Source organism: Zalophus californianus, chromosome 5, assembly GCF_009762305.2.
Source record: "Zalophus californianus isolate mZalCal1 chromosome 5, mZalCal1.pri.v2, whole genome shotgun sequence".
NCBI lineage: Eukaryota > Metazoa > Chordata > Mammalia > Carnivora > Otariidae > Zalophus > Zalophus californianus.
In genome coordinates, this window is record NC_045599.1 from 30907866 (window position 1) to 30935756 (window position 27891).

General features: G+C 44.2%; 1 protein-coding gene across 6 annotated transcripts in view; it reads right to left on the reverse strand.

The window, feature by feature from the left end:
* KLHL3 (kelch like family member 3) overlaps positions 1-27891 on the reverse strand; it is a 119636-nt gene that overhangs the window by 64383 nt on the left and 27362 nt on the right. For 5 of the 6 annotated variants that reach the window (XM_027604677.2, XM_027604678.2, XM_027604676.1 and 2 more), the window contains 3 exons: positions 22813-22919; positions 11386-11507; positions 2169-2331 (listed from right to left, as the gene is read on the reverse strand). In XM_027604677.2, the coding sequence (XP_027460478.1) occupies positions 2169-2331; positions 11386-11507; positions 22813-22919 (392 nt within the window). Of the gene's footprint in view, positions 1-2168; positions 2332-11385; positions 11508-22812; positions 22920-27891 lie in introns of those variants that run through there. The other variant, XM_027604679.1, reaches the window with a different exon arrangement.

Consider the following 27891-nt stretch of genomic DNA (forward strand, 5'->3'; position numbering starts at 1 on the left):
GCATCGGGCTCTGCATTCTGTGTGGAGTCTGCTGGAGATTCTCTCCCTCCCCCTCTCACTCTGCTCCTCCCCCTCCTTGTGCTCTCTCTCTCTCTAAAATAAATAAATAAAGTCTTTAAAAAAAAATGAAGATTTCTTTCCAGCTAAACATGGTGGACCAAACATTCATGTCCATCTCTATACTCCCTCCCAAACCCCCATTAAAAACAAGAGGATGACATGAGGGAAATATAAATCAAAACCACAATGAAATACCACCTTACACCAGTTAGAATGGCTAAAATTAACAAGACAGGGAATAACAAATGTTGGTGAGGATGTGGAGAAAGGGGAACCCTCCTCCACTGTTGGTGGGAATGCAAGCTGGTGCAGCCACTCTGGAAAACAGTATGGAGGTTCCTTAGGAAGTTAAAAATAGAACTACCCTATGACCCAGCAATTACACTACTGGGTATTTACCCCAAAGATACAGATGTAGTGAAAAGAAGGGCCATATGCACCCCAATGTTCATAGCAGCAATGTCCACAATAGCCAAACTGTGGAAGGAGCCAAGATGTCCTTTAACAGATGAATGGAGAGAGAAGATGTGGTTCATATATACAATGGAATATTACTCAGCCATCAGAAAGGATGAATACCCAACTTTTACATCAACATGGATGGGTCTGGAGGAGATTATGCTAAGCGAAATAAGTCAGTCAGAGAAAGACAATTATCAGACGTTTTCACTCATATGTGGAACATAAGGAATAGCGCAGAGGACCACAGGGGAATGGAGGGAAAACTGAATGGGAACAAATCAGAGAGGGAGACATACCATGAGAGACTCTGGACTCTGGGAAACAAACTGAGGGTTGTGGAAAGGGAGGTGGGGAGGGATGGGAGCAAATGGGTGATGGGCACTAAGAAGGGCATGAGATGTTATAAGCACTGGGTGTTATAGAAAACTAATGAATCACTGACCACTACACCAAAAATTAATGATGTACTATATGTTGGCTAATTGAATTTAAATAAAAAAAAAAATAAGACAATGACAAGCTTTAGCAGAGAAACAAACTGGAATCAGCACATTATCTGATGAACAGTTACTGTTCAATTCTTACAAAAATCTGCTTTATAAGAATTAGTGGTAGGGACGCTCACTATAAAAAAAGAAAAGGGCAATTTCTTTTTCTTGAGAGCAGAGACTTCAATTGTTTAGTTTTTCATTTCTCCAGCACCTAAAAAGTGTCTAGCAGTAGGCATCCAAGCCACTGTTGAATATACATACTCCCCAGCGAAGGAGCACAATGTGATCTCATAGTCTATGCCTAGTACCGACTCTGCTACCCTTCATTCCCTATTAACCAGCACTCTTTAGATGTTTTCTTATGTCCGCGAGATTATAAGTTGAATAAAATTGTGGCCTGAAAAAGACAATTATTAACTGCCTTTCTGATTAAAAAAAAAAATTCCAATTTAAAAAAAACTAATTATAATCTATTACTCAGCTCAGTTGTAGAAATGGTATTAGGAGAATACAATGCGGATGAGCGTAGAGCATGTATCCATGAGGGAAAGTCCATGAAAGCTCAATCTTGTACTTCTGTGAAAAGTCAACAGATCTGTCTCAAACTAGTAAGTCCGAAATAGTGATACAAACATTTTATTTAGATAAATGGAGGTAAAAAGTAGATGAAGCAGCTTTCCGTGGCGTCAGAACCCACACTTTAATTCTCTCAGAACTGGAGGTGAGTGAGTGGCCCTGCAGAAGAAGACCTGCTGGGGAAAGGCAGAACAGGGCCTCTGGCTTACCTTTAGAAGACATGCAGTAGTATTTGACTTCTAAAATCATACCTATAGAACACTTGGATCAAGAATGAAATTTTCTTAAACAACAACAAAGACTATTTCAAGACCTCGCTCAAATGACTCCTCCCTCCACAAAGTTTTCTCAGATCTCCTGTGAAAATGACTGTCGGTACCATCCGTCTGGCAATTAATCCTATTCCACTTGGCGATGAGCGCAACTCTTCTATCTTCTATCTTTCCACATGTCTTGAGTCCCTAAGTTACGATTGCTTCACGGGAAAGTGCGCTTCTCACCACAACTGAGGAGTCCACCGCAGACCAGGTGATTAAATCCACAAGCTCAGGAGAGGGGCGGCACCCGGCTCCCCATTACCTGCATAAGCGTTGGCCTGCTGCAGAAGGTCGGTGCAGGTGTGCACGTCTGCAAACGCGCGGATGCCCAAGCAGTTGGTGGGATGCAACTGAGACTGCAGGAAGTCACAGCAGTTCTGCCGAACGTCCATGAGCTGCAGCAAGCTGGCCGCTGGGAGTAGCACCTACAGGAGAAGGTGACATGCTGAGACACCAGATCCCCTCCAGCAGGCCCTCATCGCCCTAAAGCACTGTTCCAATCAGAGCACTCCCTCGCTCAAGGTCCTTGCGTGGCCCTCCCCTGCCTGTCCAACTAAGTCCGAACTTCCTTCAGGGCAGCCGAGCCCTATTTCACACGACTCTCCACTTCGTGGCCCTAAGCACCAGCAGAGTCTCTGTATCCCTACATTCCATAGCAGTGCCACCCAATCACTTATGTATATATGAAATCTCTGGGCATCTTATTAAAATTCTGATTCAAGAGGTCTGGAGTAGGGCCTGGGAGCCTACATTTCTAACGAAAAGCCAGGTGATGCTTGCAGCTACTGACCCAAGAACCAAACTTTGAGTAACAAGCCCCTTACGGACTGAATGTTTGTGCCCTCCTCCCCTAAATGTGTATGTTGAAACCCTAACCCCAATATGGCTGTATCTGGAGACAGGACCTATGAAGAGGTGATAAAGGTTAAACGAGATCATAAAGATGGGGCCCTTGCAAGAAGAGAAAGAGACACCAGAGCTCTTGCTCCCTCTACAATGTAAGGACACAGGGAGACAGCAACCTTCTGAAAGCCAGGAAGAGTCTCACCAGCAACTGAATCAACTAGAACTTGGACGTCAAATTTTCAAAACCAGGAGAAAAACAAATTTCTGTTGTTTAAGCCACCCATTCTGTGGTCTTCTGTTATGGCAGCCCAAGCCAACCAAGATAGATTGGTTCTCCTACTTGGCTACACATTGAATCACCTGGAGAATTTTTAAAATACTGATGTCTGGGTCTCAGCCCCAAAGATTTTAGCTTCATAGGTATGAAGTGTGGCCTGGACAGTGAGACATTGCCAAAGCTCCCCAGGTGTTTTTAATGTGCAGCCAAGTTTGAGAAAGCACTTCCCTACAGCCTTTAGCATACCATTTTCACTCAGGTGCTTACTAAATTGTTCACTACTGCCTTCACCACTTAATCACTAAGCATTTGTATGCCAGGTACTGGTCTAGGCTCTGGGGTTTAGTAGTAAGCGCAGTAAGCCAGACCCCGGCTCTTATGGAGCTTACAATCTACTGGAACAAAAGAGTGACCCTCAAATCCCTCGAGACTCAAGACAATCACACTGTATTCTCCCATCCAACAGATAAATGGTAAAGAACATCTCCGGGTACATCCTCAGAAAAAGGAGAGAGAAGTTTCCTTTTAAAAGGTCATAGAACACATGGATGTTTACACTGTATCTTGGAAAACAGAAATAGTTCCTGCTCAGGTGTTTTTCCTAAAAGCCAGGGAAGACTGGCTTGAGCAGGCCAGAGGGGTGCTCAGACCGCCAACCCCACTCTAGTTTCCCGAGGACTTTCCCACAGCTGCCAAAACCTGCCCCCTGGATCAAAAATCCAGAAGAAATGGCACAGTCCTACTAGACCCCAGCTCTGCTCCCTACCACCCCCACCCTAGGGAAGGGGCAGACAGTCTGAGAGCGACTTTCCAAAAAGAAATAAAAAAAAAAAAATCACAGAGCATTATATTTTCTCAGAGGCTGCTGAGCTCAGGGCTCTCAGCACCCATTTCACCCCAAAACAACCCCCACATCCCAGGCCTTTGCTTTCAGCTGCTCCCCTGACTTTCAGAGAGAGCATCTGGACCAGCTAGACTCCGGCTGTTCTCATCCACAAGGGCTTGCCCAGGAAGACATGGGCTACAGATGCATTTGTTTTCTTGATTCAGGGCACTACAAAAGTCTTTTTTTTTTTTTAAGCGATTTAAATTTTAGACCCTGACTTTCTCCCAAAACATATCTGAATGCCTCCATGCAATAAGGCCAAAAACCCTGCTCCACTGCCCATTCTTGGGCCTTGTCCCTCCACTACAGTAAGCAGCTAAGTTTTCTTAGGACTGAGGACACAGGACTTTCAGTGCTAAAACCTGGGCAGCTGGTCACCCTTCCTCATCCCTGCCCACCTGCAGAAACCACCAAGAGCCTCCAACACCCGTGGTCCTACTCCCGAGCTAAGCACCTACTCTCCACAAGGCGAGTTTTTCCTTCCTATGAGCTTAACTTCCTCCCTCACGCAGCTGAGTTCCAGGAAGTTAAAGAAAGCATGCTCCTCTCCTTTCTCTCTTCCACTCTATGTCCCCAAGAGTAAATTAACATCATGTCCTTAGTATTTTTTGAGCCACTGGTTCATTCCAGAGACGGAGAAAGATAAAAGCACGCACTCTTGGGAGTTTTAGACCATAACGTAGCTCCAAATCTGACCACCTGAGCTCCATCGCCACTAAGCAACTATAAAGTGGGAACCTCAATTAACCTGTGAGCTTGCTCAGCCTAGCCAAACAGATTCTAGGACCAGATTAGTCTCGGCCTGCTAGTTAAGTAGACAACCATTAACCATTCTTGCTGAATACATAGCAGGAATGGAAAGCTGTGTTTCAAATCCCCAAATGACCTCTATGATATCCCTTGGACCCGCACTAGCTACAAACTCTACAGTTGGGGCCACCGGTTGACCGATCATCCCAGTCTGCTGAAACTTTGCCAGTTTCAGCACTGAAAGTCCTCTGTCCCGGGAGACCCCTCAGTCCTTGGCAAACTGCGGCGGTTGATCACACTCGAGGCCAGGAACATCTAACTAGCTACCCCAAGAACCCCTGGTGGAGAGGAATAATCAAATGTTGTCCAGCACACACTCTACTCAGGGGTGGGGCAAGCCCCAAAAGGGTCAGGCTGAGAAGAGGCAGCCCTTTGAGCCCCACAGAGGCGGATTTCTGAGAGTCCAGTCCGCCCCCAGATTGCATTCCCAACCAAGCCAAGATGACAGCATGCCAGGGAAACACGGCCCTTCCCCTCCTTTTCCCCACAAAGACAGCGGCACGGTTTGGTGCTTAAATTCTCAAGCTCGTGACAATCGGCCAAAGAAATTAAATAATAAATAAGTCCTGAACATATTCCTCAGGTTATACTTTCAGTTTTTAAAACGTCCCTGGATAGAGCTACCCACATAGCTTTTCCCTACTGTTCACAGAACACACTTAGCAGGCAAAAATTACAGAAGTTTTCCACCTTTCTACACCCCCCCATACTGTATAGGTCCACTCCTGCCCAAAAGCATTCCCAAGATGACTTCCTCAAGTGAACAGGGGCTTGTGGTTTCTCTAATTGCTCCTTCCCTCTCTTTGATCTTACACTGTGATTAGCTATGACTCAAAGGGCCTTTTCTTCCCACTACTTGCTTCATACAGGAAGGCGTGAAGAAAAGTAAAGTAAGTCAGAAAGCTGAGGGCAAGGTCTGGAGGCTGGGAGATTTATCACTGCTCCAACTCTGTGTCTCAGGGATAAATGGGGGCCCCATCCGCTGGGGTTCTGGGGGCTGCACACCATGCGACCAGACACAAATCCCCAGAGGCTGTGAAAGAAAAGAGAACAAAACATCCATAAGGTGGCTGTCCTCGCTTCCCTCTCCCACATCAACAAGGGCTTTCGGAGGATTTCCTCTTCTCTTATCTCGAGTGCAACTTGACTCCCTTGAGGGGCAGCAGTAATGGGCTGTGAGCAAGAGGCCAAGCTCAGGTCCTCAGCTTGGTGGAATCACTGGGGCAGTCCCGCTTGGCGCCTGGAAGGAGGGGGCCAATACTGGAGGAGCTGCTGGTTGGAACCACCACGGGGATGCAAGAAGACTCGAGGTCAAAAAGCTTTCAGCTTGCCCCTTGCCACCCCAGCATTTCAGTTCTGGGAAGACAGGCTCTAGAATGACCCTCAGCAGAATGTTTACAGGTTTCTCTCCAGCTTGCAAATGGCCTCCCCTCCATTTTCCACGAGCAGGCCCCATTTTGTTTTTTTTCTCTCCCTCGGATAACATGAAAACACAGCAGAGGATATCCCGTCACTGAGTTTGTTTCCTCTAACAAAAACAAAAGGAAATGCCCTGCCTCAGAAAGCACCGACTCCTGGAATTTCAGGGAGGCAGGGCCATGCCTAGAGGGAGGGAGACACCAACCAGAGGGCCAGGTGACAGGCCTAAGGCTCCAGCCACACAGTGGGTCAGTCTCTGCCAACACCAGGCATGAGGCCTGGCACAGAAACATTGTTAAATAAAAATATGTTGAAAAAAAAGAACAAAAAAGAAAGTGGGGGAGGGAAGAGAGAGGGAGAGATTGAGAGAGAGAAGGAGGGAGGGAAGAAAGGAGGGAGAGGGAAAGCGGTCCGGAGATGAGCAGGAGAGCTAACAAACTAGCACTGCTGTGATTAAAAGTGTCCCTTAGAATCTTGACTTCTCCACTTACGGGCCATGTGACTAAAGGCAAATTACTTAACCTCTCTGTGCTCTGCCACCTGGACAATAAAATAAAGACCATAATGGTACTGCCTTCAAGGCTTGTTGCAAGAATCAAATGAGATAATACATTTAAAGCAGGCAACCTGGTGCACAGGGAGGGCTCAGTTGAATCAGGTTTTATTATTATTGATTATCATGAGCTGGAGTCAAGATTCTGATCCTTGATTTAAAAAGAAACTCAAGTTCACCACATCAACAGAGCACAGTGAGGTGGAGAGAGCAGGATTCAAACCCCAAAGCTTCTACCTATTTAACCACTCGGGAGCATTAGCTTCTTCAACTGTAAAAGAAGGACCATATTAGAATATTCGTTTGGTAGTGATGAAATTAAGTGAAATAATGCACATGAAGTGACCAACACATGCTTGGCTTACAACCAGTAATACTAAGCGTCAGCTCTGATGGCAGTTACCTCCACCATGGAAGGGCAATGACGTCTCTCCAGGGTAAGAGTGGCTGGGAAGGACTTAAGGGTGGAGCTCTGCAAGCCATTTAACCAAGTCCCAAATCTCTGACCATTGTTTCTCAGGCTTTCAGGGGAGCCCCGGTGCCTCCATGCTCTCCTCCGCGGTGCACCAAATCCTCGACAAAGGGTGTCTTCCTAGCTTGTGAGCAACTGCCTCAGCAGATACATCACAGCATGAAAAAGCAGCCACAATCTGATCCCAACTTTCTCTTCTCAACATTTTAAGTTTCGTTTTCCCCCAGGTCAGCCCAACCAAACCACATTTTAAAGTGCGGAGGAACAAGGTAAACAAATAGTTAGTATATCTCACTGATGCCGAGTAATGCACGGTTCCCTGAGTTCTGCCTTGTGCCCCACAGTGGAGCCCCTGCACATGCCCCCCTCCCCACGCCCCCCACACACATGAACACAGCTGGCCCCTCAAGGGGCTTATACACCAATGGGCACACAGACATGTGGGCAGAGGAGGAAAGCCTGACCTCAAGGTCTTCCTTCAAGATGGGGCCCACACAACACCTCCTCAGTGAGGCTGCCCTGCTGACGATCCTCACCAAGGTAGCATTGGCCATTCCCTGCGTCCTGGGTACCTCCACCCTGGCCCTACCACAGCGGAGAGGACCAAGGTGCTTAGCCATCTGTCTCCAGCCTCAGACCATGTGCTCCTTAGTGACAGGGTCTCTGTGCTCAGAGTGCCCATACCTCTGCCAGCACAGAGGAGCAATGTTCTAAGGCTTTTACCTGTATTAATCCATTAATCCTCACACCAACCCTCTGAGATTAAGTGCTAGTATTATGCCCATATTACAGATGAAAACACTGAGGCACAGAAAGGTTAAGTAACTTGCTTAGCGTCTCACAGCTAGAAAATGGTGGAGCCAGGATTTGAATGCAGACAGTCTGACTCATGACCACCCAACAGAATGGGTACTATTATGAAAACTGATCCTTGAGGCAGGCTATTAGTGGGGGTATCAGAGAGGCTCCGGTAGAAGAGGGAACACAAATCAGAAGCTGACACAGTAAGTGTCTCCTCTGGCCAGAGCTCGCTGAGACCCATGCCTTCACTGTATAGCTGGGAAAACTGACACCCTGCAGGGGGACAGGGCTACAGTAAGAGCACTCTGCCCATAGTGGCGGGGCTAAGGCGTGGAGCCAGGCCTCCATCCGTACTCAACTCCTGCCTCATCACTACTTCTACTTCTCCCTCTGAACCTGCACATCTTCACTCTGGCCCCCTGCCCTCCCCCTATAAAGTAGTTTTACCAGAAGCAACAGTGAAGGCAGGTTCTACACAGTCCTCTCGTGAGTCTGTTGCTCCTGCCTTAAGAACACCGTGTTGTACACACTACCACTGGGTTAGACCAACGCTGCAAAGATCAACACCCAGCCAGGCAATAAGGATCCAGAGTGGAACATCTTCTAATAATCCAAGTTTGTAAACACTTTGTTCTTCACGTGTTCTTCACGGGGTGGGGGGAGGTACTACTCGTGATATGATAAAAAGGGAAGAAAAAGCTGGTTCCAATCTTACAATCTACGACCTCACAGTGTTGTGGGTTTTCTGGGGGGTGAGGGGGAGGTTGATTTTGTCTTAGTGGCTTAAAACAACACAAATTCATTTTCTGACACTTCTGGAAGTCCTAAGTCCCAAATGGGTCTCTCTGGACTGAAATAAAGGTGAAATAAACAGGGCTGCATTCCGGGGCGCCTGGGTGGCTCAGTTGGTTAAGCGACTGCCTTCGGCTCAGGTCATGATCCTGGAGTCCCGGGATCGAGTCCCACATCGGGCTCCCTGCTCAGCAGGGAGTCTGCTTCTCCCTCTGACCCTCCCCCCTCTCATGTGCTCTCTCTCTCTCTCATTCTTTCTCTCAAATAAAAATAAATAAAATCTTAGGAAAAAAAAAACAGGGCTGCATTCCTTCTGAAGGCTCTAAGAGAGAATGTTTCCTTGCCTTTCCTGCTTCTAGAGGCCACCCACATTCCTTGGTTCATGGCTCCCCTGTCTTCAGAGATGGAAACATCAAGTTGAGCCTCTGTCGGGTCACATCTCTCTGGTTCTCCTTACCCCCCTCCCCCTTCCACTTCAGAGAGCCGCTGTGACTACACGTCCCCCCACCCGGATAATCTGAGGTAATCTCCCCATTCTGCTGATCAGCAACATTAATTCCATCTGCAAGGTTAATTCCTCTTTGACAGTTAACCTGACATATTCACAGCTTCCAGAAATTAGGACATTTGTTGGGGGGGGGGTCATTACTCTGCCTACCACACTATAGGATTAATAGTTATTGATTAGGGGTGCCTGGGTGGTACGGTTGGTTGAGCACCTGACTCTTGGTTTTGGCTCAGGTCGTGATATCAGGGTCATGAGATTGAGCCCCACATCGGGCTCTGCACTCAGCACAGAGTCTGCGTGAGACTCTCTCTCCCTCTGTCCTTCTCGCCCTCTTCTCTCTAAAATAAATAAATCTTTTATTAAAGTTATTGATTAGACCCTAATGCAAGATTTTTAAAAATTATTTACCCCCTGCACATTTTTAGGTTGACATCTAGCATTTTTCATAGTTGCAAAAGATGTAATTTTTTGCATCTTGTAAATCTCAATATTTACAGAACTTTTTAAAGTATCCAAGTGAACATTAATGTGATGACGATATAACCATCATCGACTTAACATGTTTTTCCAGCACATGCACTATACTCATTTTATACCAAATTAACTCTGCACTCACTGCCCAAAAGTTATTCTGCTGTTTCAATTCTGCTCCTAGACCTAAGATGTGAGCACTCCGTTGCCCACTCCATTCTGGATGAAAAAGACCAGAAACAAAAGGGGATGGCTATGTGTTTTATTGTGTATAAAATATACCTCAATTTTTAAAAGGGCAGGGGATTATTAGATCACTGAACAATCCAAGAGTCTGTCCAGAGGCAGAGACAAGGCAGGCTCTATTGAGAGGCAGGCTCTGCAGGACCAAATGCAGGGCACCTCACACCCCCAACCTGCCTGTACCATGTCCCCTTCACCCTCACCAGTACCCTGCACCACACCAAGCTAACTCCCACTCATGGGCTGGCCACAGCTTAAATCCTATCTCCCAAAAGAGCCCTTTCCAGATCACCTCATCCATCCAGACTGAGTCCCCCTGATAGTGTTTATCATGTTCCCTTCCTTCAAAGGACTTATCACAATTTGTGCACAGACATTACTGTGTGCTTATTTGATGAGCATCTGTCTTCACCCCTAGACCACAAACTGCATGACAGCAGGCAATGGAGTAGCCTCTGCTCCTGTCACAATCACTGTGCCCAACAAAGTGCCTGGCATATAACAGGTACTCAAACATTCGGGTTGAATTGAATGAATAAATGATGACCAATTTAGCCTCCCAAATAACCATAATCCTGGTAAAGGAGGTGGTCATTCTGGATAAGGGGAATAGGTAGAACTGTGCTTTTAAAAGAAGAAGAAAAGAAAAATCCTTCATATCCCCTGCAACTTCCAGCACTTTACTGAAATAGTAAGGCCCTTAATGACAAGAAAGTCTGTCCTGTGTCTGGGTTTAACCCAGGGCTTTGGAGGCCTCCAGAGTGGGCCACACCCTCAACCATCTTCCCTACTGAAGCATGTCGATGCTGCGTCGTGTCCCCACAGTAAAGATGCACATCTTTGGGTGAAACAGTGTCTTTGGCTCCTCTTTTCAAGGCTCCAGATTGCCAAGGATGAGGGCGAGGCAGCAAAAGGAGGAAAAGGCAGCCACACACCCCTGCTGAGGCTCAGGCCTGGTGCTTGGCGCCTCCATCTCTGAGCATGAGCGCTCAGAGAAACCCGGTTGACTAATGTTGAAACAGGAAAAATGTTTAACAGCCTCACAATCCGTACTGAGAATCCCTGAGATGAGATGATGACTGGGGATAAGTGGGGTCAACCAGGCTTTTAGTTCTTCCTTCACCCAGAGTCTGAACCAACATGAGATACTTTGTGCTCGGGGCCCAAGCTCATTCAGAGGCATCACGGCTTCGCGGTTAAGGGCATGGGCGCCACAGTCAGGCAGGCATGAGTTTGAGGGTCGTTCACCCATCAACATGCCATGTGATGCAAGGCAAGTCACCTAACCTCTTTGGAGCTTTCGTTTCCTCTCCAGGTACCAAATGAGTTGTTTCGAGTGTTCAGTGAAATGAAGCAGTGTCCCTGAGTGTGGGATGAGCTGTGAGCTGGGGCTGAGTTTACCTGGACATTCTCTTCGGTCACCTCAATTTCTGCCGTATAGATGTAGTCAATCAGCTTATTCAGCGTCCTCCCATCCACGTCCTTGATTTCTATCTTCTTCGCTTTACTCTCAGACATGTCACCTACAGTCCAAAACAAAACCAGAACGGACACAAACTTGGTGCTTAACTTTCACAGAGAAAGTTGCCCTGTCTTAGCAACATAAAAGCACCAGCAGGCAGCAGAAAGGATTCGGGTGCAGAGGAGTATAAAACAGCTGACATCTGGTTCACACCAACTTTGGGTCTGTGATCATCCACAAACCAGTTTGAAACATACCCCACTCTGTCGCCCATTTCCATTTTGAAGCACATCTGTGTGCAGTAACTCATTCAACTAACATTTCCTGTAAGCTTATATACACAAGGCCAGGGAAAGTAAACAAGAGATGCACCTGTCCTCAAAGAGCACATGGTCTAGCACAGCAGATATATAAAAATATATGAGATGACTTGAGCTTAATAGAGACATATACAAAGTACCAGTATAACAACAATACAAAGTAACATTTACTGAGTGCTAACTGTGACTAAGCACTTGAAAGTGGTGCCTCCAAAAACAGACACATAGATCAATGGAACAGAATAGAGAGCCAGAAATGGACCTTCAACTCTACGGTCAACTAATCTTCGGGAAAGCAGGAAAGAATGTCCAATGGAAAAAAGTCTCTTCAACAAATGGTGTTGGGAAAATTGGACAGCCACATGCAGAAGAATGAAACTGGACCATTTTCTTACACTACACACAAAAATGGGACTCAAAATGGATGAAAGACCTAAATGTGAGACAGGAATACATCAAAATCCTAGAGGAGAACATAGGCAGCAACCTCTTCGACCTCAGCCGCAGCAACTTCTTCCTAGAAACATCGCCAAAGGCAAGGGAAGCAAGGGCAAAAATGAACAATTGGGACTTCATCAAGATAAAAAGCTTTTGCACAGCAAAGGAAACAGTCCACAAAACCAAAAGACAACCGACAGAATGGGAGAAGATATTTGCAAATGACATATCAGATAAAGGGCTAATATCCAAAATCTATAAAGAACTTATCAAACTCAACACCCAAAGAACAAATAATCCAATCAAGAAATGGGCAGAAGACATGAACAGACATTTCTGCAAAGAAGACATCCTAATGGCCAACAGACACATGAAAAAGTGTTCAACATCACTCAGCATCAGGGAAATCAAAATCAAAATTCAATTCAAAACCTCAATGAGATACCACCTCACACCAGTCAGAATGGCTAAAATGAACAAGTCAGGAAACGACAGATGTTGGCGAGGATGCAGAGAAAGGGGAACCCTCCTACCCTGTTGGTGGGAATGCAAGCTGGTACAGCCACTCTGGAAAACAGTATGGAGGTTCCTCAAAAAGTTGAAAATAGAGCTACCCTAGGACCCAGCAATTGCACCACTGGGTATTTACCCCAAAGATACAAATGTAGTGATCTGAAGGGGTATGTGCACCCCAATGTTTATAGTAGCAATGTCCACAACAGCCAAACTATGGAAAGAGCCAAGATGTCCATCAACAGATGAATGGATGAAGAAGATGTGGTATATATACACAATGGAATATTACTCAGCCATCAAAAAACCAAAATCTAGCCATTCGCAACGACGTAGATGGAACCAGAGGGTATTATGCTAAGCAAAATAAGTCAATCAGAGAAAGACAAGTATCATATGATCTCACTGATATGAGGAATTTGAGAAACAAGACAGAGGATCATAGGGGAAGGGAGGGAAAAATGAAACAAGATGAAACCAGAGAGGGAGACAAACCATAAGAGACTCTTAATCTCAGGAAATAAACTGAGGGTTGCTGGAGTGGGAGGGAGTGGGAGGGATGGGGTGGCTGGGTGATGGACATTGGGGAGGGTATGTGCTACAGTGAGCGCTGTGAATTGTGTAAGACTGATGAATCACAGATCTGTACCTCTGAAACAAATAATACATTATATGTTTAAAAAAAAAAGAAGAAAATAGTAGGAAGGGAAAAATGAAGGGGAGAATTGGAGGGGGAGACAACCATGAGAGACTATGGACTCTGAGAAACAAACTGAGGGTTCTAGAGGGGAGGGGGGTGGGAGGATGGGTTAGCCTGGTGATGGGTATTAAAGAGGGCATGTATTACATGGAGCACTGGGTATCATACACAAACAATGAATCATGGAACACTACATCAAAAACTAATGATGTAATGTACGGTGAGTAACAACATAATAAAATTAAATTAAAAAAAAAAAGAAAGTGGAGCCTCTTTCAATCTTCACAACCACTCATGAATTTCATTAATATTATCTCCCATTTTACAGATGAAGAAACTGAGGCACAGGAGGGTGGGTATTCATTTTGTCCACAGTCACACATCTAGGAAGGGGCCAGGCTGGGACTGAACCCAGGGAGTAGAACCCTAGAGCCCACACTCATACTCACTACTCTATAATAAATCCCAAGAATGCAGAAGATGGAGCAGCCAACCCTGGGAAGTCATCCTAGTAGGAGGTCACATTGAAGCTGGGTATTTCCACAGGCAGCAAAGATGAGGGAGCATGAGCTGGAGGTAAGAACCTTAGGTGTAAAGGCAAGAAAGTGCCAAAAGGATAAATTTGGGGAACAGTGAGAGGCTGGTCCGGGGTGACAGTGAGAGGAAGCTGAAGAGGTAACCAGGGGCCAAGCCTTGCAGAGCCCTGTAAGCCATGCAAATGAGGCTGGACTTTCTCCTAAGTGTAGCACCACTGAAAGGTTATAAACGGAGAATGACATCAACAGATGGGCATTTCTGAATGAAATTTTGGACACATGGTGGAAGCTGGATCAGAGGCAGGGAAAACAGTTGGGAGGCCCTGATAATAATCCAACAAAGGAAGGACAGAGCCTGTGAACTAGGGCAGCCGTGGCACCACATCTGCAGTCCTGAGGACCCTTAGCTCAGCCTGTGCTCTCTAGACAGCACATGGGTTTATTATAGCCAGGCTCATTCAACAAACGCTGCTGATTTCAGAAGGAAGAGACAGGCTAGACATGAGTCTTTGTAGACTGAAATAAAGGGCAACTTGACTGCAAGAAACAGGGATTCAGAAGCCCTTGTGTGAGTACAAAAACAGAGCCTGGGTAGTTGTTTTCTCTCTGTGGAATTTGTGCAATGGAGCCAAGAAAATAAAGTACAGTACAGCGTGTGGGCTGCAGACGCCCACCTCCAAGCTGCAAGAGCTGCACATGATTCTTGCACCAATCCACAATTCCCATCCTGACACAGAGATTTGAATGAGTCTGCAACAGGGAGGAAAGGGAGGAAAACCACTCCGAATCCTGCCCATTCCCTCCGCTGCCAGATCAGGTAGACCAGAAACCCTCCACTCTGTTCTGTCTTCTCTCTGATTGCTGGTAGAAGCCAGTGAAAAGGCCTGTATAAAGTATAAAGGGCCCTGAGGCAGCACAAAGAGGCTAAGAGGAAACAGGAGAGGACAGTGGATTTCTACAGCACCCACTAGACAGGCTCTCACAGTCTCCCTCTTGAGTTTACTCCAAGACACATAAATAAAGACACACACCCAAGGAAGTCAGAAGTTCAACTTATCTCTCTAAATAGCTATTAAGGGGGCACCTGGGTGGCTCAGTTGGTCCTGGGATCGAGTCCCACATCTGGCTCCCTGTTCTGTGGGGAGTCTGCTTCTCCCTCTCCCTCTGCCCCTCCCCCAAACTCGTGCGCTTGCTCTCTCTCAAATAAATAAATAAAATCTTTAAATAAATATATAAATAGCTATTAAGAAGTTCATCAGTAAGAGTCCAGTTGGTAATTGTAATGCAAAAGATAATTACAGACAGTCAATTCTTTGGTTAAGAACTTGGGCCTTAGAATAAAGACTGAAAAAAGAAGCACCTGAACACAAGAACCAAGAGATTCAGAAGCCCTTATATGAGTGTGAAAACAGAGCCCGGCTTGATTGTTTTCTCTCTGTGGAATCTGCACTTGGGAGTCATATTAGTCATATTAGTCAGTCAATTTTGTAACTTTGAGGTAAACAAGTGGAAACTCCTAAAATTATATGAAAATATTAGTATATATGGTCAAAAGTTTTATTTTTCTGGGGTTTTCTTATTAGTCAAATGTACAGCAAACATTAAGACACAATTTTCTAGATGGTGGAACTTTGGGAGATATTTTTCCTGCTTCTTTAACATGACTTTGAAGTTTCTAATTTTCTGTATTAAATATTAAATACTTAGAACTTCAATAAACAAGGGAGAAAAAAAAACATGTGAAAGAAAGACCATGGCCTCAAAAACAAAACCTATGTTTTAAGAAAGTTCCCTTATAGGGGCGCCTGGGTGGCTCAGTCGGTTAAGCGTCTGCCTTCGGCTCAGGTCACAATCTCAGGGTCCTGGGATCGAGTCCCGTGTTGGGCTCTCTGCTCTGCGGAAAGCCTGTTCTCCCTCTCCCTCTGCTGTTCCCCCTGCTTTTCTCTCTCTCTGTCTGTCAAATAAATACATAAAATCTTAAAAAAAAAAAAAAAGAAAGTTCCCTTATAGGAAATTGGAAACCTGTATAAGTCACGCAGACTTGTCAAATCCAATCTTAAGTATTTCTTACAGACCAGCAGAAATTACTGCACTAAACTAAGGCTTCAGCTTAAACAGACTCTGAAAATGGTAGCAATAATAGCTACTACTGTGTGTCAGGACCTCTGCTAAGGGTTTACACACATTATTTCATTTGATCCTTGTAACAACTCCAGAAGGTAGATATTATTTCCATTTTACAAATTAAAGAACTGGCATTTCAAAAGGTATTTGCATATAGCTAGCGAGAGACAGGGCTGGGATTTGCATCTTGGCCTAACTATAGACTGCATTTCATTTCTCATAAATCCCTGTGTAATTGAAACCTCACCCTAAATAATGACCTTGATAAAAGTATTCCCAAACAAGGCTTTGGTCCAAACTCTAAGGACAACTTAGTACGTAAGACCTAGGCAAGTAAGAACCAAGAGGGATGAGATCTTGTCAAGCTTACTTGCCAAAATATCCTCGACACCAAACAAAGTTCTTGGCGTATAACAAGCACTTAAAAAATACTTGTTGGAGGGCGCCTGGGTGGCTCAGATGGTTAAGCGTCTGCCTTCGGCTCGGGTCATGATCCCAGGGTCCTGGGATCAAGTCCCACATCGGGCTCCCTGCTCCTTGGGAGCCTGCTTCTCCCTCTGCTTCTCTCTCCTTCTCCCTCTGTCTCTCATGAATAAGTGAATAAAATCTTTAAAAAAAAAATACTTGTTGGAGCAAAAAAAAAAAAAAAAGAAGGAAGAAAAGGGGCTTTCTCTTGATATCTCATAACTCCATGGACTCCAGCAATTCCTGAGGGGCGGAAACCAACAAAGGCTTGGTCATTCTTGCTCCTTTCCTCACTTCCACTACTCTGACAAAATATTTCTAGAAAACAAAACACGAACCCTGTAAGTCCTTCCATCTTCAAGGTCAACCCAAGAGCCCTCCTCCTCTGTTTTTCCCAAGAGGCCCAGCCCAGAAATTTCAGTTTCTGAACTTTCAGAAAATGTCTGTTAGTTGCACATATTTTTAGCTCCCTCCATGTCTACTTGTCATCTGTACCTTGTATGTACTGTTCTTCCAAAAAGAACATGATCCAAGCCAGGGCAAGTATTTGTTCGTTCTTTTGTTTGTTCTTTCATTCATTCATTCACCCACTCATTCATTCATTCAACAAACGTGTATCAAACAGTCCTTATGTGCCAAGCACTGTGCTAGGCCAGAAGACACCATGATGAATAAGTTATGGCCCTCACCTTCATGGAGCTTGATCCAGTGGAGAAAGAGACAAGTAAACCAACAATTACAAAGTATGTTAAATACTAGAAAAAAGGCTCAGCTTAAAGGGTTCTTAAGCAGGATTCCTGCACCCTGAACTGTAATCAAAATGATCACATAAAAGCCCATATTCGTTTTTTGGGGGCAGAGTCCATTGTTTTCATCAGATTAATTCATAATGGTTAAGAACCGTTGATCTAAAATGAGATCTGGAGAAGGAGTCATAGTTATTCAGAAGAGAGGTGAGTATGAGGGAAGAATATATATTCCAGGCAAAGAAAAGTAAGAAAGAACATGACCTGTTCTAGGCCCCTAAGAAGTTGAATGTGGTAGAAGTATAGCATGCAAAGGGAGGGATGGGGAGGCGAGGCTGGAGGTATAAACAGGGTCTGGACCACTGGAGGCCTTGTGGGCCATGCCAAGGAGTTCAGACTCCATCCTGAGAGCGATGGAAAGCCCCTGACAGATTGTAAGAAGCTAAGAGATACATCAGATTGATATTTTAGATGTGATAGCTATAGTGTAGAAAATGGGCTAGGAGTGAGGGAAGAAAACAGGAGGCAGGTTGACCAGTTCAAAGGTTGCTGGAGGAAATTACATGAAAGATGATGTTGGCCTGGACTTAAGGACTAGGTCTTAAACTTCTTTAAATCCTCAGGCTGTACCCTAGGACCTAGTCCCTAGACAGCTCCAAAAACCACAGAGAGCCCAGGACAGCAAGCAATCCCATACTTCTATCAGGTCAAGTGACAATGAGGGTTCATACCCTGAGCCCACATATTCTTTAAAACTTGGTTCCTTGGGCGCCTGGGTGGCTCAGATGGTTAAGCGTCTGCCTTTGGCTCAGGTCATGATCCCAGGGTCCTGGGATCGAGTCCCGCGTCAGGCTCCCTGCTCCTTGGGAGCCTGCTTCTCCCTCTGCCTCTCTCTCTCTCTCTCTCTGTCTTTCATGAATAAATAAATAAAATCTTAAAAAAAAAAAAAAAACTTGGTTCCTTTAGGGGCGCCTTCGTGGCTCAGTCGTTAAGCATCTGCCTTCAGCTCAGGTCATGATCCCGGGGTCCTGGGATCAAGCCCCACATCAGGCTCCCTGCTCCACAGGAAGCCTGCTTCTCCCTCTCCTACTCCCCCTGCTTGTGTTCCCTCTCTCGCTGTGTCTCTCTCTGTCAAATAAATAAAATCTTAAAAAAAAAAAGACTTTTAAATTAAAATAAATAAATAAATAAATAAATAAAATAAAACTTGGTTCCTTTAACACCGTAAGAGGGGGCTGTTTTTAATGTACTTGGACGACATGTAGGGACCCACATGGAGTACAAATACTCTAGTAAATAAAACCCATAGTTAAGGGCATGATAATAAAGAAGACAAAAACTGACTCAGCTGTTTGGGTAAAATTAGCTTCCCTGGGAATGGAGTTACTACATAGGGAAGAAGCAGGGGAATCTAAAGTATTCCATATTCACAGGACAAAGATGGGCAAAATGCAGCATCTCTGGCCTCTCCAATGTCTATGCTAAAGGAGTGCTGGACCGTTTGAGTGACGGCCCATCCCAGATCTTCCCACAAGCTGATTGCCTCTCCACACTCTCCTGTGTGCACTCAGACCTGTTTCACATTTATTCCATGTTATTCTAGGCAGGACATGGTCAAGGAACAGAGCTGATATCTGGGACACTTGGGCGATATGAACTCAGAGGACAAAAAAATAAAAACACGTTAAGCCCGAGTAAAAAGATCGTAATCACACTACTCCAGTCAGAAGAATGTCACGAGTATTTCATTTTGGCCTTAAACATGCTGATAGAAATGGACTTAATGAGAGTCAGCTGGGCCTTTTCATGACTAAATTTATGGATTTTGAAGCTGAACCTGATCATCAGAACAAAATTTTACAATGTTACTTTTTGTCTGTACCTGTTTATCAAGGTTTAAGCAAAATCAAGTGGCCTTGAAAAATACACAAATCTCATATATTGCTGATGGAAGTATAAGCTGGTACAACTGTTCCAAGAACTGTGGATTTCTGGCATGTGTCTCACAAGTCTTCAAAATGTGCACACCCTTATTCTAGGGATCTATGCTAAGGAAATATTCAGAAGGTAAATAAGATTAAGAGGCAAAGATACCCATTATAGTATCATTTATAATAGCAAAATATTAGAAAGAATTATATTTTCTAACCAAAGAGGAAATGGATTTTCAATTAGGATATATATGATGGAATCTTATGAAGCCATTAAAATGATGATGTAGAGGGTGCCTGGGTGGCTCAGTTGGTTGAGCGGCTGCCTTCGGCTCAGGTCATGATCCTGGAGTCCCGGGATCGAGTCCTGCATCGGGCTCCCTGCTAGTCAGGGAGTCTGCTTCTCCCTCTGACCCTCTTCCCTCTGTCTCTCTATCTCTCATTCTCTCTCTCAAATTAAAAAAAATAATAATAAAAGAAAAAGAAACACTTAAAAAAAAATGATGATGTAGATGTGATTTCACTGACGTGAAAATATATTGACCATATACTGCTGGTTCAAATAAGCAAATTTTCATTGAGCATCTACTACATGGAAGATCATGTCAGGCAGTAGGGACACAGCAGTGAATTCAGGTACAGTTCTTAACTGACTGACCAGGGCAATCAGATATTGAGGAAATAATGAGATAAGCACTAATACTAAAGACAAGCACAAAGTATCATAAGAATAAATAGCAAAAGAATTTAACCTAATCCAAGGGGATCATGGGAAAGCCAACCTGAGGAAGTGCTGCTTCAAGAGTAATGAAAGATGAAAAGGAGTTAGACAGGCAAAGAGGCAGTGGGGAGAACATTCCAGGGTGATGAACAGCAATTTTTTTTTAAGTATACACATTACATCAACTGTGTATATACAAAATGAATTTATATTAAAAATTTATTTTGGGGGCACCTGGGTGGCTCAGCTAGTTAGGCATCTGCCTTCAGCTCAGGTCATGATCTCAGGGTCCTGGGATCGAGCCCCACATCGGGCTCCCTGTTCACCAGGGGGCCTGCTTCTCCACGCCCCCACCCCCCCACTCATGCTCTCTCAATCAATATTTTAAAAATGATTTTGTATCTGTATATATTTACAAATATAAAGTCTGAAAGGATATAAACTATAATCTTATCTATATGTTGTATTACATGTAATTTTTTATTTTTGTTTTTTGGCTTGTCTACATTTTTCCTGTTTTTTTTTTTTCCTGCAATGAACATATGTGAGTAGTATTTAGATGGGTAGATGGATGGGTGGGTGGAGAGACGGGCAGATGGCTGGCTGGCTGGCTGGGTAGAATATGGAAGGATACAAGGATGGACAGTAACCAGATTCAACAGAAGATTTGAGCTGGGCATCACATTAGACTGTTTTCTTTTTGATTTTTTCCCTCCCTTCAATGACTAAACTCCAAGATCTGCTCCTGAAGTATCTTTTCTATCTGTTAACAGAATCACCTTGTTTTGGTTAGGCACTTCCACTACACCAGAGGCAAGCTCATTAGCCACAAGTGGAGCCAAAACTACAATTCCAAACAGATTTCCTCTCTCAACACTGGACCTTCCAAGCCACATAGGCAAGAGAAGAAGGACTGGCAGAGCTACTTAGTGAAGGGGCAGCTAAGTAACTATTACAAACAAAATGAATTATTTTAAAGACAGAGAGATGGAGGAAGGAGAGAGGGGAACAAAGAAATAAAAACCTTACTACTAGAGTATGAAACTATGCCAAAGAGAATGCAGCTCAAACCTTCCAGGTAGTAAAATTAGCTGGTTTTCTAAGCCACATTTTCCAGGCTACTAATTCCCAGCCCAAGGCTCACAGTGAGGTAAGAGTGTCTTGGTCTGCTTAGTAGAGGCTTAGCTCCAAGTTGAGACCAGCTCCTTCACACAATAAGCCAACAGGGAGCCCCAGGCGAGGAACTCTCAAAACACAAGTGCTAAGTCACCCCCAACTAGAACCACTCTCATCCAGGATTCAGCAAAAATTGGGTGCTTGCACTCACCCATTCTTAGCAAGCCCACATTCATTCTTTCAAACTTTATTTATTTACTTCTCCTAAACACCATGCCCTGGGGTTGGCTCTGAGGATTCAACTGTGATAAGGCATGGTGCTCAAATGCTCAAAGCTCACCCAACAACTGTGGAGACATTTCATTCATTCATTTAAAAAAACATCTGACTCCTACGGTGTACCAGATGCTTAGGATGTGATAGTAAACAACACCTCTGTCTTCATGGAGCTTACAGTCTAGTGAGGAGAGAAAGATAAAAAAACACATCAACAACCAACAACAGGATTTTCAGACCGGGATAAATGTTATGAAAAAATATATAGTGGGGAACTATGGCAAGGGTCGTCGGAGGAGGCCTCTCAGAGGAGACACCTGAGCAGTAAACTGCAGGATGAGGGATGCCTGGGTGGTTCAGTCTGTTAAGCATCTATCTGCCTTCGGTTCAGGTCATGCTCCCAGGGTCCTGGGTTCGAGTCCCACACTGGGCTCCTTGCTCAGAGGGGAGCCGGCTTCTCCCTCTGCCTGCCGCCCCCACCCCCCGCTTGTGCATGCACTCTCTCTCCCTCTCTCTCTCTGACAAATAAAATCTTTAAAAAAAATTAAAAACTAAAAAACTGCAGGATGAGAAGCAGCCAATACACCAAACGCCCGAGCACGGGCACAGCAGACCCCAGGAAACAAACAAGAACACAGAGGGACGGTGACCATGCTCAAAAGCAGCACTGGGTACTTGGCGATCGTGAGAAGGGACACCTGACCCAGTCCGAGGGTCTCACCCAGCCCAGCTGGCCCTCAGTCATCAGTGATTTATGGCGCAGGGGAGGTACTGTGAGGTACTACAGACAGGAAGTTCCACCCACGGGTTTCAAGGAATTCAGTCTCACATGTGAACTAGTTGGACAGGGCTATTTGGCATGTACAGGAAGCAGGGACTTTCTAGAAAGTTGGCAAAGGTGCTGAAACTGAATGCCAGATGATGAAAACTCCTGTCTTACTCTCCCCTCCAAGCCCCACCATCACTTCTCCCAAATCTCTTCCATACTCCTATAAAGGCCCAAGGAGGTTCGAAGACCTTGTCTGGTAGGAATGGCTAGGGAAGGACAAGCTAGTCCAGCATAGGGCCAGGCATCAAGAAACCAAGTTCCACTCATTTACTGTGTGACCTGGGGCAAGTCCCTTCCCTTTTCTCAGCCTTAGTGTTTCCCATCTGCAAAATGGAAGATCAGAGGCATGGGGATGAGCCCAAGAGCCTACACGTCGAAAAGCTCCCCTACACAATTATGATGTGCATGCCAAAGTCTGAGAACTAATAACCTCTGATTCTACCTCTTCTTTCCTCAGAGTGGGCAAGGGGCTGCATGCCAGGCTGGTTGCATCAAGTCCTCCATGGTGCAAAACATAGTCTCTGGCACACAGAAGCTCCTCATAGTGTCACAGCATTCTCTTTCCGCCCTCCCCTCATGCCACCACCCGAAATATCCCTCAGCGGGGCTGCGGGCCCGAAACTGTGGGTTATTGTTTGCCCCTCACCGTACCTGTGAACATTGCACAGAAGTAAGGGCTGCAGGCTGCCAGGACCACACGGTGGGCTTCTATCTCGACATCTTCCGCCACAATCATCACGTCACACAACAGCTGTTTACTGTAAAACACCAGTGAGGGGAAAGCATGGGTCACAGCACCAATGCCCACCCCCAGCCACACAAGGGTATGTTTTTCTTCCACCCAGATTCCACGCTGCCACCATACAAGGCTGTCACAGACATTTGCCATGCCGAGTTAAGGCAAGGGGGATGAACTCATCGACTTTTCCAAGTCCCTGATAAGTCGGGCATTCATGCTTTCCTAAGGCACACACAGAGATGCAACTACCCTGTAGCTGCCAATTCAGGTCTCCTTCATTTGTCTTCACATCTCTGCTCCTCAACTCCAGCAACTCTGACTGAGATGGTGAGGGGGGGAGGACAGCAGCTCAGAGAGCAAGGGGGAAAGCCTGGGGCTATGCATTGGGTGACTGGCTGAATGCCAAGGAGCATGCCACCGAGCTGTGCCACCAGTGAGAACAAGTATTAACAATCCCCCAGGGGATCCAATATCTATGAAATACTGGTAAGAGGCGAGCCAGGTCTGGAGGCCTCAAGTATTCAGCTTCCCACCCAGATTTAACATTATCACCAAGAAGGTTACTCCTGAAGACCCTGTGCAAACTCCAATCCTTGCAATTATTAAGGATACTGTAAGTGCCTTTTTACTTGTCATCCCCACTACACTGTGCCCTCTGAAAAGGACTTGTTTACTGTTATATCCTAAACACCTGGCTGCAAGCCTAGCATATAGAAAGCCCTAAGTTTTTACTAAATAAATGAGTAAATGAATAAACTCTGAAAAGGGATCAATCCACACTCATAGACAGAATGAATATTAGACTACTTTGAAGGATTGAAAGGGTTCCCCAAGACCATTTCAACCCAAGAATTTTTCTTCCACCAGCCTTCCAATAGTTAACATTTATTAAGTTATTTGTGCTAGGCACTGTTCTAAGCACTTTTTTATACCTAATATTTCATTTATTCCTCTCTAAAACCCCAAGAGATAGCGTTATATTATGTTCCATATTACAAAAAAGGAAACTGTGGCCCAGAGAAGTTAAGCAATTTTCTCAAGTTCATACAAAAAGGGAGTAGTGGAAACAAGATTTGAATGGAGGTAGCTAAATCCCAGAACCCATGTTCCTAACATCCAAGGTAACCCGGTCACCACTAATCCCTCCTTCAGAGTGAAGCACTGGAGGTGGGAGGGAAGACAGGACAAACACATGTCAACTGCAATCCAGTGGCAGTGGTTACTTAGTGCACTACACTAGGCTGAAAAGTCTGAGTCATGACTAGGTTCCATGTGAGACCAATAAGATGAATATAATGTCTGCCAGGATCAACTGATGGAATAGAAGCTACCTATTTGTCAGCCCTGGTGTCACATATTAAACCTTTGCCAACTATTCAGACATTAGTCCAAGGCTGCTTATCAGAGAAATAGAATCATAAGGCCTGAAAAGGCTGGAGCTATAAATGCCAGATGATCTATGATGTTCAGAGAGGTGGCCCAAAACCACAGAAGGCTGAGTCTTGAATCTAGTTCTGACTCTGGATATACTACCATAATGACTCATGATTGGCTGATACTCTGAAAGGGAAAACAACAGAAGATAAGTTAGCCCCAAGAGGGAAAGGTAAAAAGAATAAAGTCCCCATGAGGGGGCTTCTGGGAAGGGTGAGACCTCTGAGTGGCAAGAGGCAAAACCTGGGGATGAGACCTCACCCTACAGTGGACAGCAGGCTCTAAATATAAATTTTATCAGAATAAACCAGCTCAGCTGGGAAGAGAACTGGCTCTGCCCCTAACTGGCTATGAGAACATGGACAAACAATCTCACCACAGTATTCTCATCTTTCTTAGTGGATGTCCATTGGCCATGGGGACCAAATAAGATTGCAAATGCCATCTGAGAACAGGCTAGTTTTTTTTTATTATGTTATGTTATTAACCATACATTACATCATTAGTTTTTGATGTAGTGTTCCATGATTCATTGTTTGCGTATAACACTGGGTGTTCTGCTCCATGCAGAACGTGCCCTCTTTAATACCCATCACCAGGCTAACCCATCCCCCCACCACCCTCCCCTCTAGAACCCTCAGTTTGTTTCTAAGAATCCATAGTCTCTCATGGTTCGTCTCCCCCTCCAATTCCCCCCCTTCATTTTTCCCTTCCTACTATGTTCTTTTTTTAACATGTAACGTATTATTTGTTTCAGAGGTACAGGTCTGTGATTCAACCGTCCTCACAATTCACAGCGCTCACCACAGCACATATTCTCCCCAATGTCCATCACCCAGCCACCCCATCCCTCCCACCCCCCCCCCCACCACTCCAGCAACCCTCAGTTTGTTTCCTGAGATTAAGAATTCCTCGGGGCGCCTGGGTGGCTCAGTTGGTTAAGCGACTGCCTTCGGCTCAGGTCATGATCCTGGAGTCCCGAGATCAAGTCCCACATCGGGCTCCCTGCTCGGCGGGGAGTCTGCTTCTCCCTCTGACCCTCCTCCCTCTCGTGCTATCTCTCATTCTCTCTCAAATAAATAAAATCTTTAAAAAAAAAAAGAATTCCTCATATTAGTGAGATCATATGATACATGTCTTTCTCTGATTGACTTATTTCGCTCAGCATAATACCCTCCAGTTCCATCCACGTCGTTGCAAATGGCAAGACCTCATTCCTTTTGATGATCATAATATTCCATTGTATATATAAGTGTATATATATCCATTCATCTGTTGATGGACATCTTGGCTCTGTCCATAGTTTGGCTATTGTGGACATTGCTGCTATAAACATCGGGCTGCATGTACCCCTTCAGATCCCTACATTTGTATCTTTGGGGTATATACCCAGTAGTGCAATTGCTGGGTCATATGGTAGCTCTATTTTCAACTTTTTGAGGAACCTCCATACTGTTTTTCAGAGTGGCTGCACCAGCTTGCCTTCCCATCAACAGTGTAGGAGGGTTCCCCTTTCTCTGCATCCTCGCCAACATCTGTCGTTTCCTGACTTGTTAATTTCAGCCATTCTGACTGGTGTGAGGTGGTATCTCATTGAGATTTTGATTTTGATTTCCCTGATGCCGAGCGATGTTTAGCACTTTTTCATGTGTCTGTTGGCCATGTGGATTCTTCTTTGGAAAAATGTCTGTTCATGTCTTCTGCCCATTTCTTGATTGGATTATTTGTTCTTTGAGTGTTGAGTTTGATAAGTTCTTTACAGATCTGGCCAAAATTTATTATAAAAATGTATTCCCAACATTTTCACTTCACTTTCATTAAAAATTTTAAGGAGACAATGGAGTTCTCTTATCACTACTATTTAAAAGTACAAGTTAACTTGTCAACTATACTTCAATTTAAAAAAAATAACTGACCAAAAAAGTACAACTTTGTTGTTGTTGTTCTCATAATCAGTATTTTAATAAGGAAAAGTAAAACAGGTGAGTCAGAAATGGTGAGCAAAAGCTGAGCCAGGTGCTAAAAAGGGAAATGTCAGAGTGGGATGTCTTACACAAACCCAGAGGAGCTGATTGTTCATGAACAAATGGGAAAGAGACAAGAAGGAATGAGGAATAATGGTGGAGAATCCAGTTAAGCAAATGAATGAGAATGGTTCTGATGGACTGGAAGTGTATCTCAAGGCTAGAAAAACTGCAACCTAGGAAAGTGACCAAGACAAACTCGCCAGAAACTCAATGTCGGCTTTCCCTGGGAATAGTAAAGCCTGTCTGCACAAGTGAAGAGAGGACTACAAAAAAGCAAGGAATACCAACTATACCAAATACTACTGATAAGTAAGAGAAGATTAGGATGGCTAGCCAGGACAATTAAGCAAGAAAATGAAATAGAACATGAAAATGAAAAACATGCAAATTGAAAAGGAAGAAATAAAACTATCTCTACTCATAGATGACATGATCTTATAGAAAATCCTATAAGAAATACACCAAAAAAATTAAAACAAATGAGTTTAAGAAGGTTGCAGAATATAATATCAATAAACAAAATCAACTGTATTTCTATAACATGCAATGAACAAAAAATGATATTAAGAAAAATTCCATTTACAATAGCATCAAAAAGAATAAATACTTAAGAATAAACTTAACAAAATAAGTACAAAACCTATTCTCTAAAATTATTAAACACAGCTGAAAGAAATTAAAGAAGAGGGCAACCCTTTCAGGTCCCCTCCCTCTTTGGGAGCTTTGTACTATCGCTCAATAAACTTTCCTTTGCTGCCCACCACAAAAAAAGAAAGAAAGAAAGAAAGATATTAAAGAAGACCTAGACTTCCAATGCTCATGGATTGAAAGACTTAACATTGTTAAATGGCAAAACTCCCCCAAATTGTTCTACAGATTCAACACAATTTCTATCAAACTCCCAGCTGGTTCTTTGCAAAAACTGACAAGCTGAACCTAAAATTTATGTGGAAACGCAAGGGACCTGGAATGGCCAAAACAATCTTGAAAAAGAACAGAGGTGAAGGACTCATGCTTCCCAATTTTAAAACTTACCACAAAGCTAAAGACAGCGTAGTAATAATATAAGGCCAGATATATAGATAAATAGAATAGAATAGAGAATCCAGAAACAAACCCTCATATTTACAGTCAATTCATTTTTTTAAAAATTTTATCATTTATTTTTTAAATGCTTATTATTGACATAATTGACATACAATGTTGTATTAGTTTCAGGAATACAATATAGTGATTCAACAATTCTACACATTACACAATGCTCACCATGATAACTGTAGCTACCATCTATCACCATACACCTTATTATAATATTACTGACTTTATTCCCTATGCTGTACCTTCCATCTCAATGACTAATTTACTTTAGAAATGGAAGTCTGTACCTCTTAATTCCCTTTACCTATTTCGTCCATTCCCCCACTCCCCTCTCCTCTGGCAACCACCAATTTGTTCCCTGTATTTACAAGCCTGTGTCTGTTTTGAGGGGTTTTTCAATTCATGTTTTTTTTAGATTTCACATATAAGTGA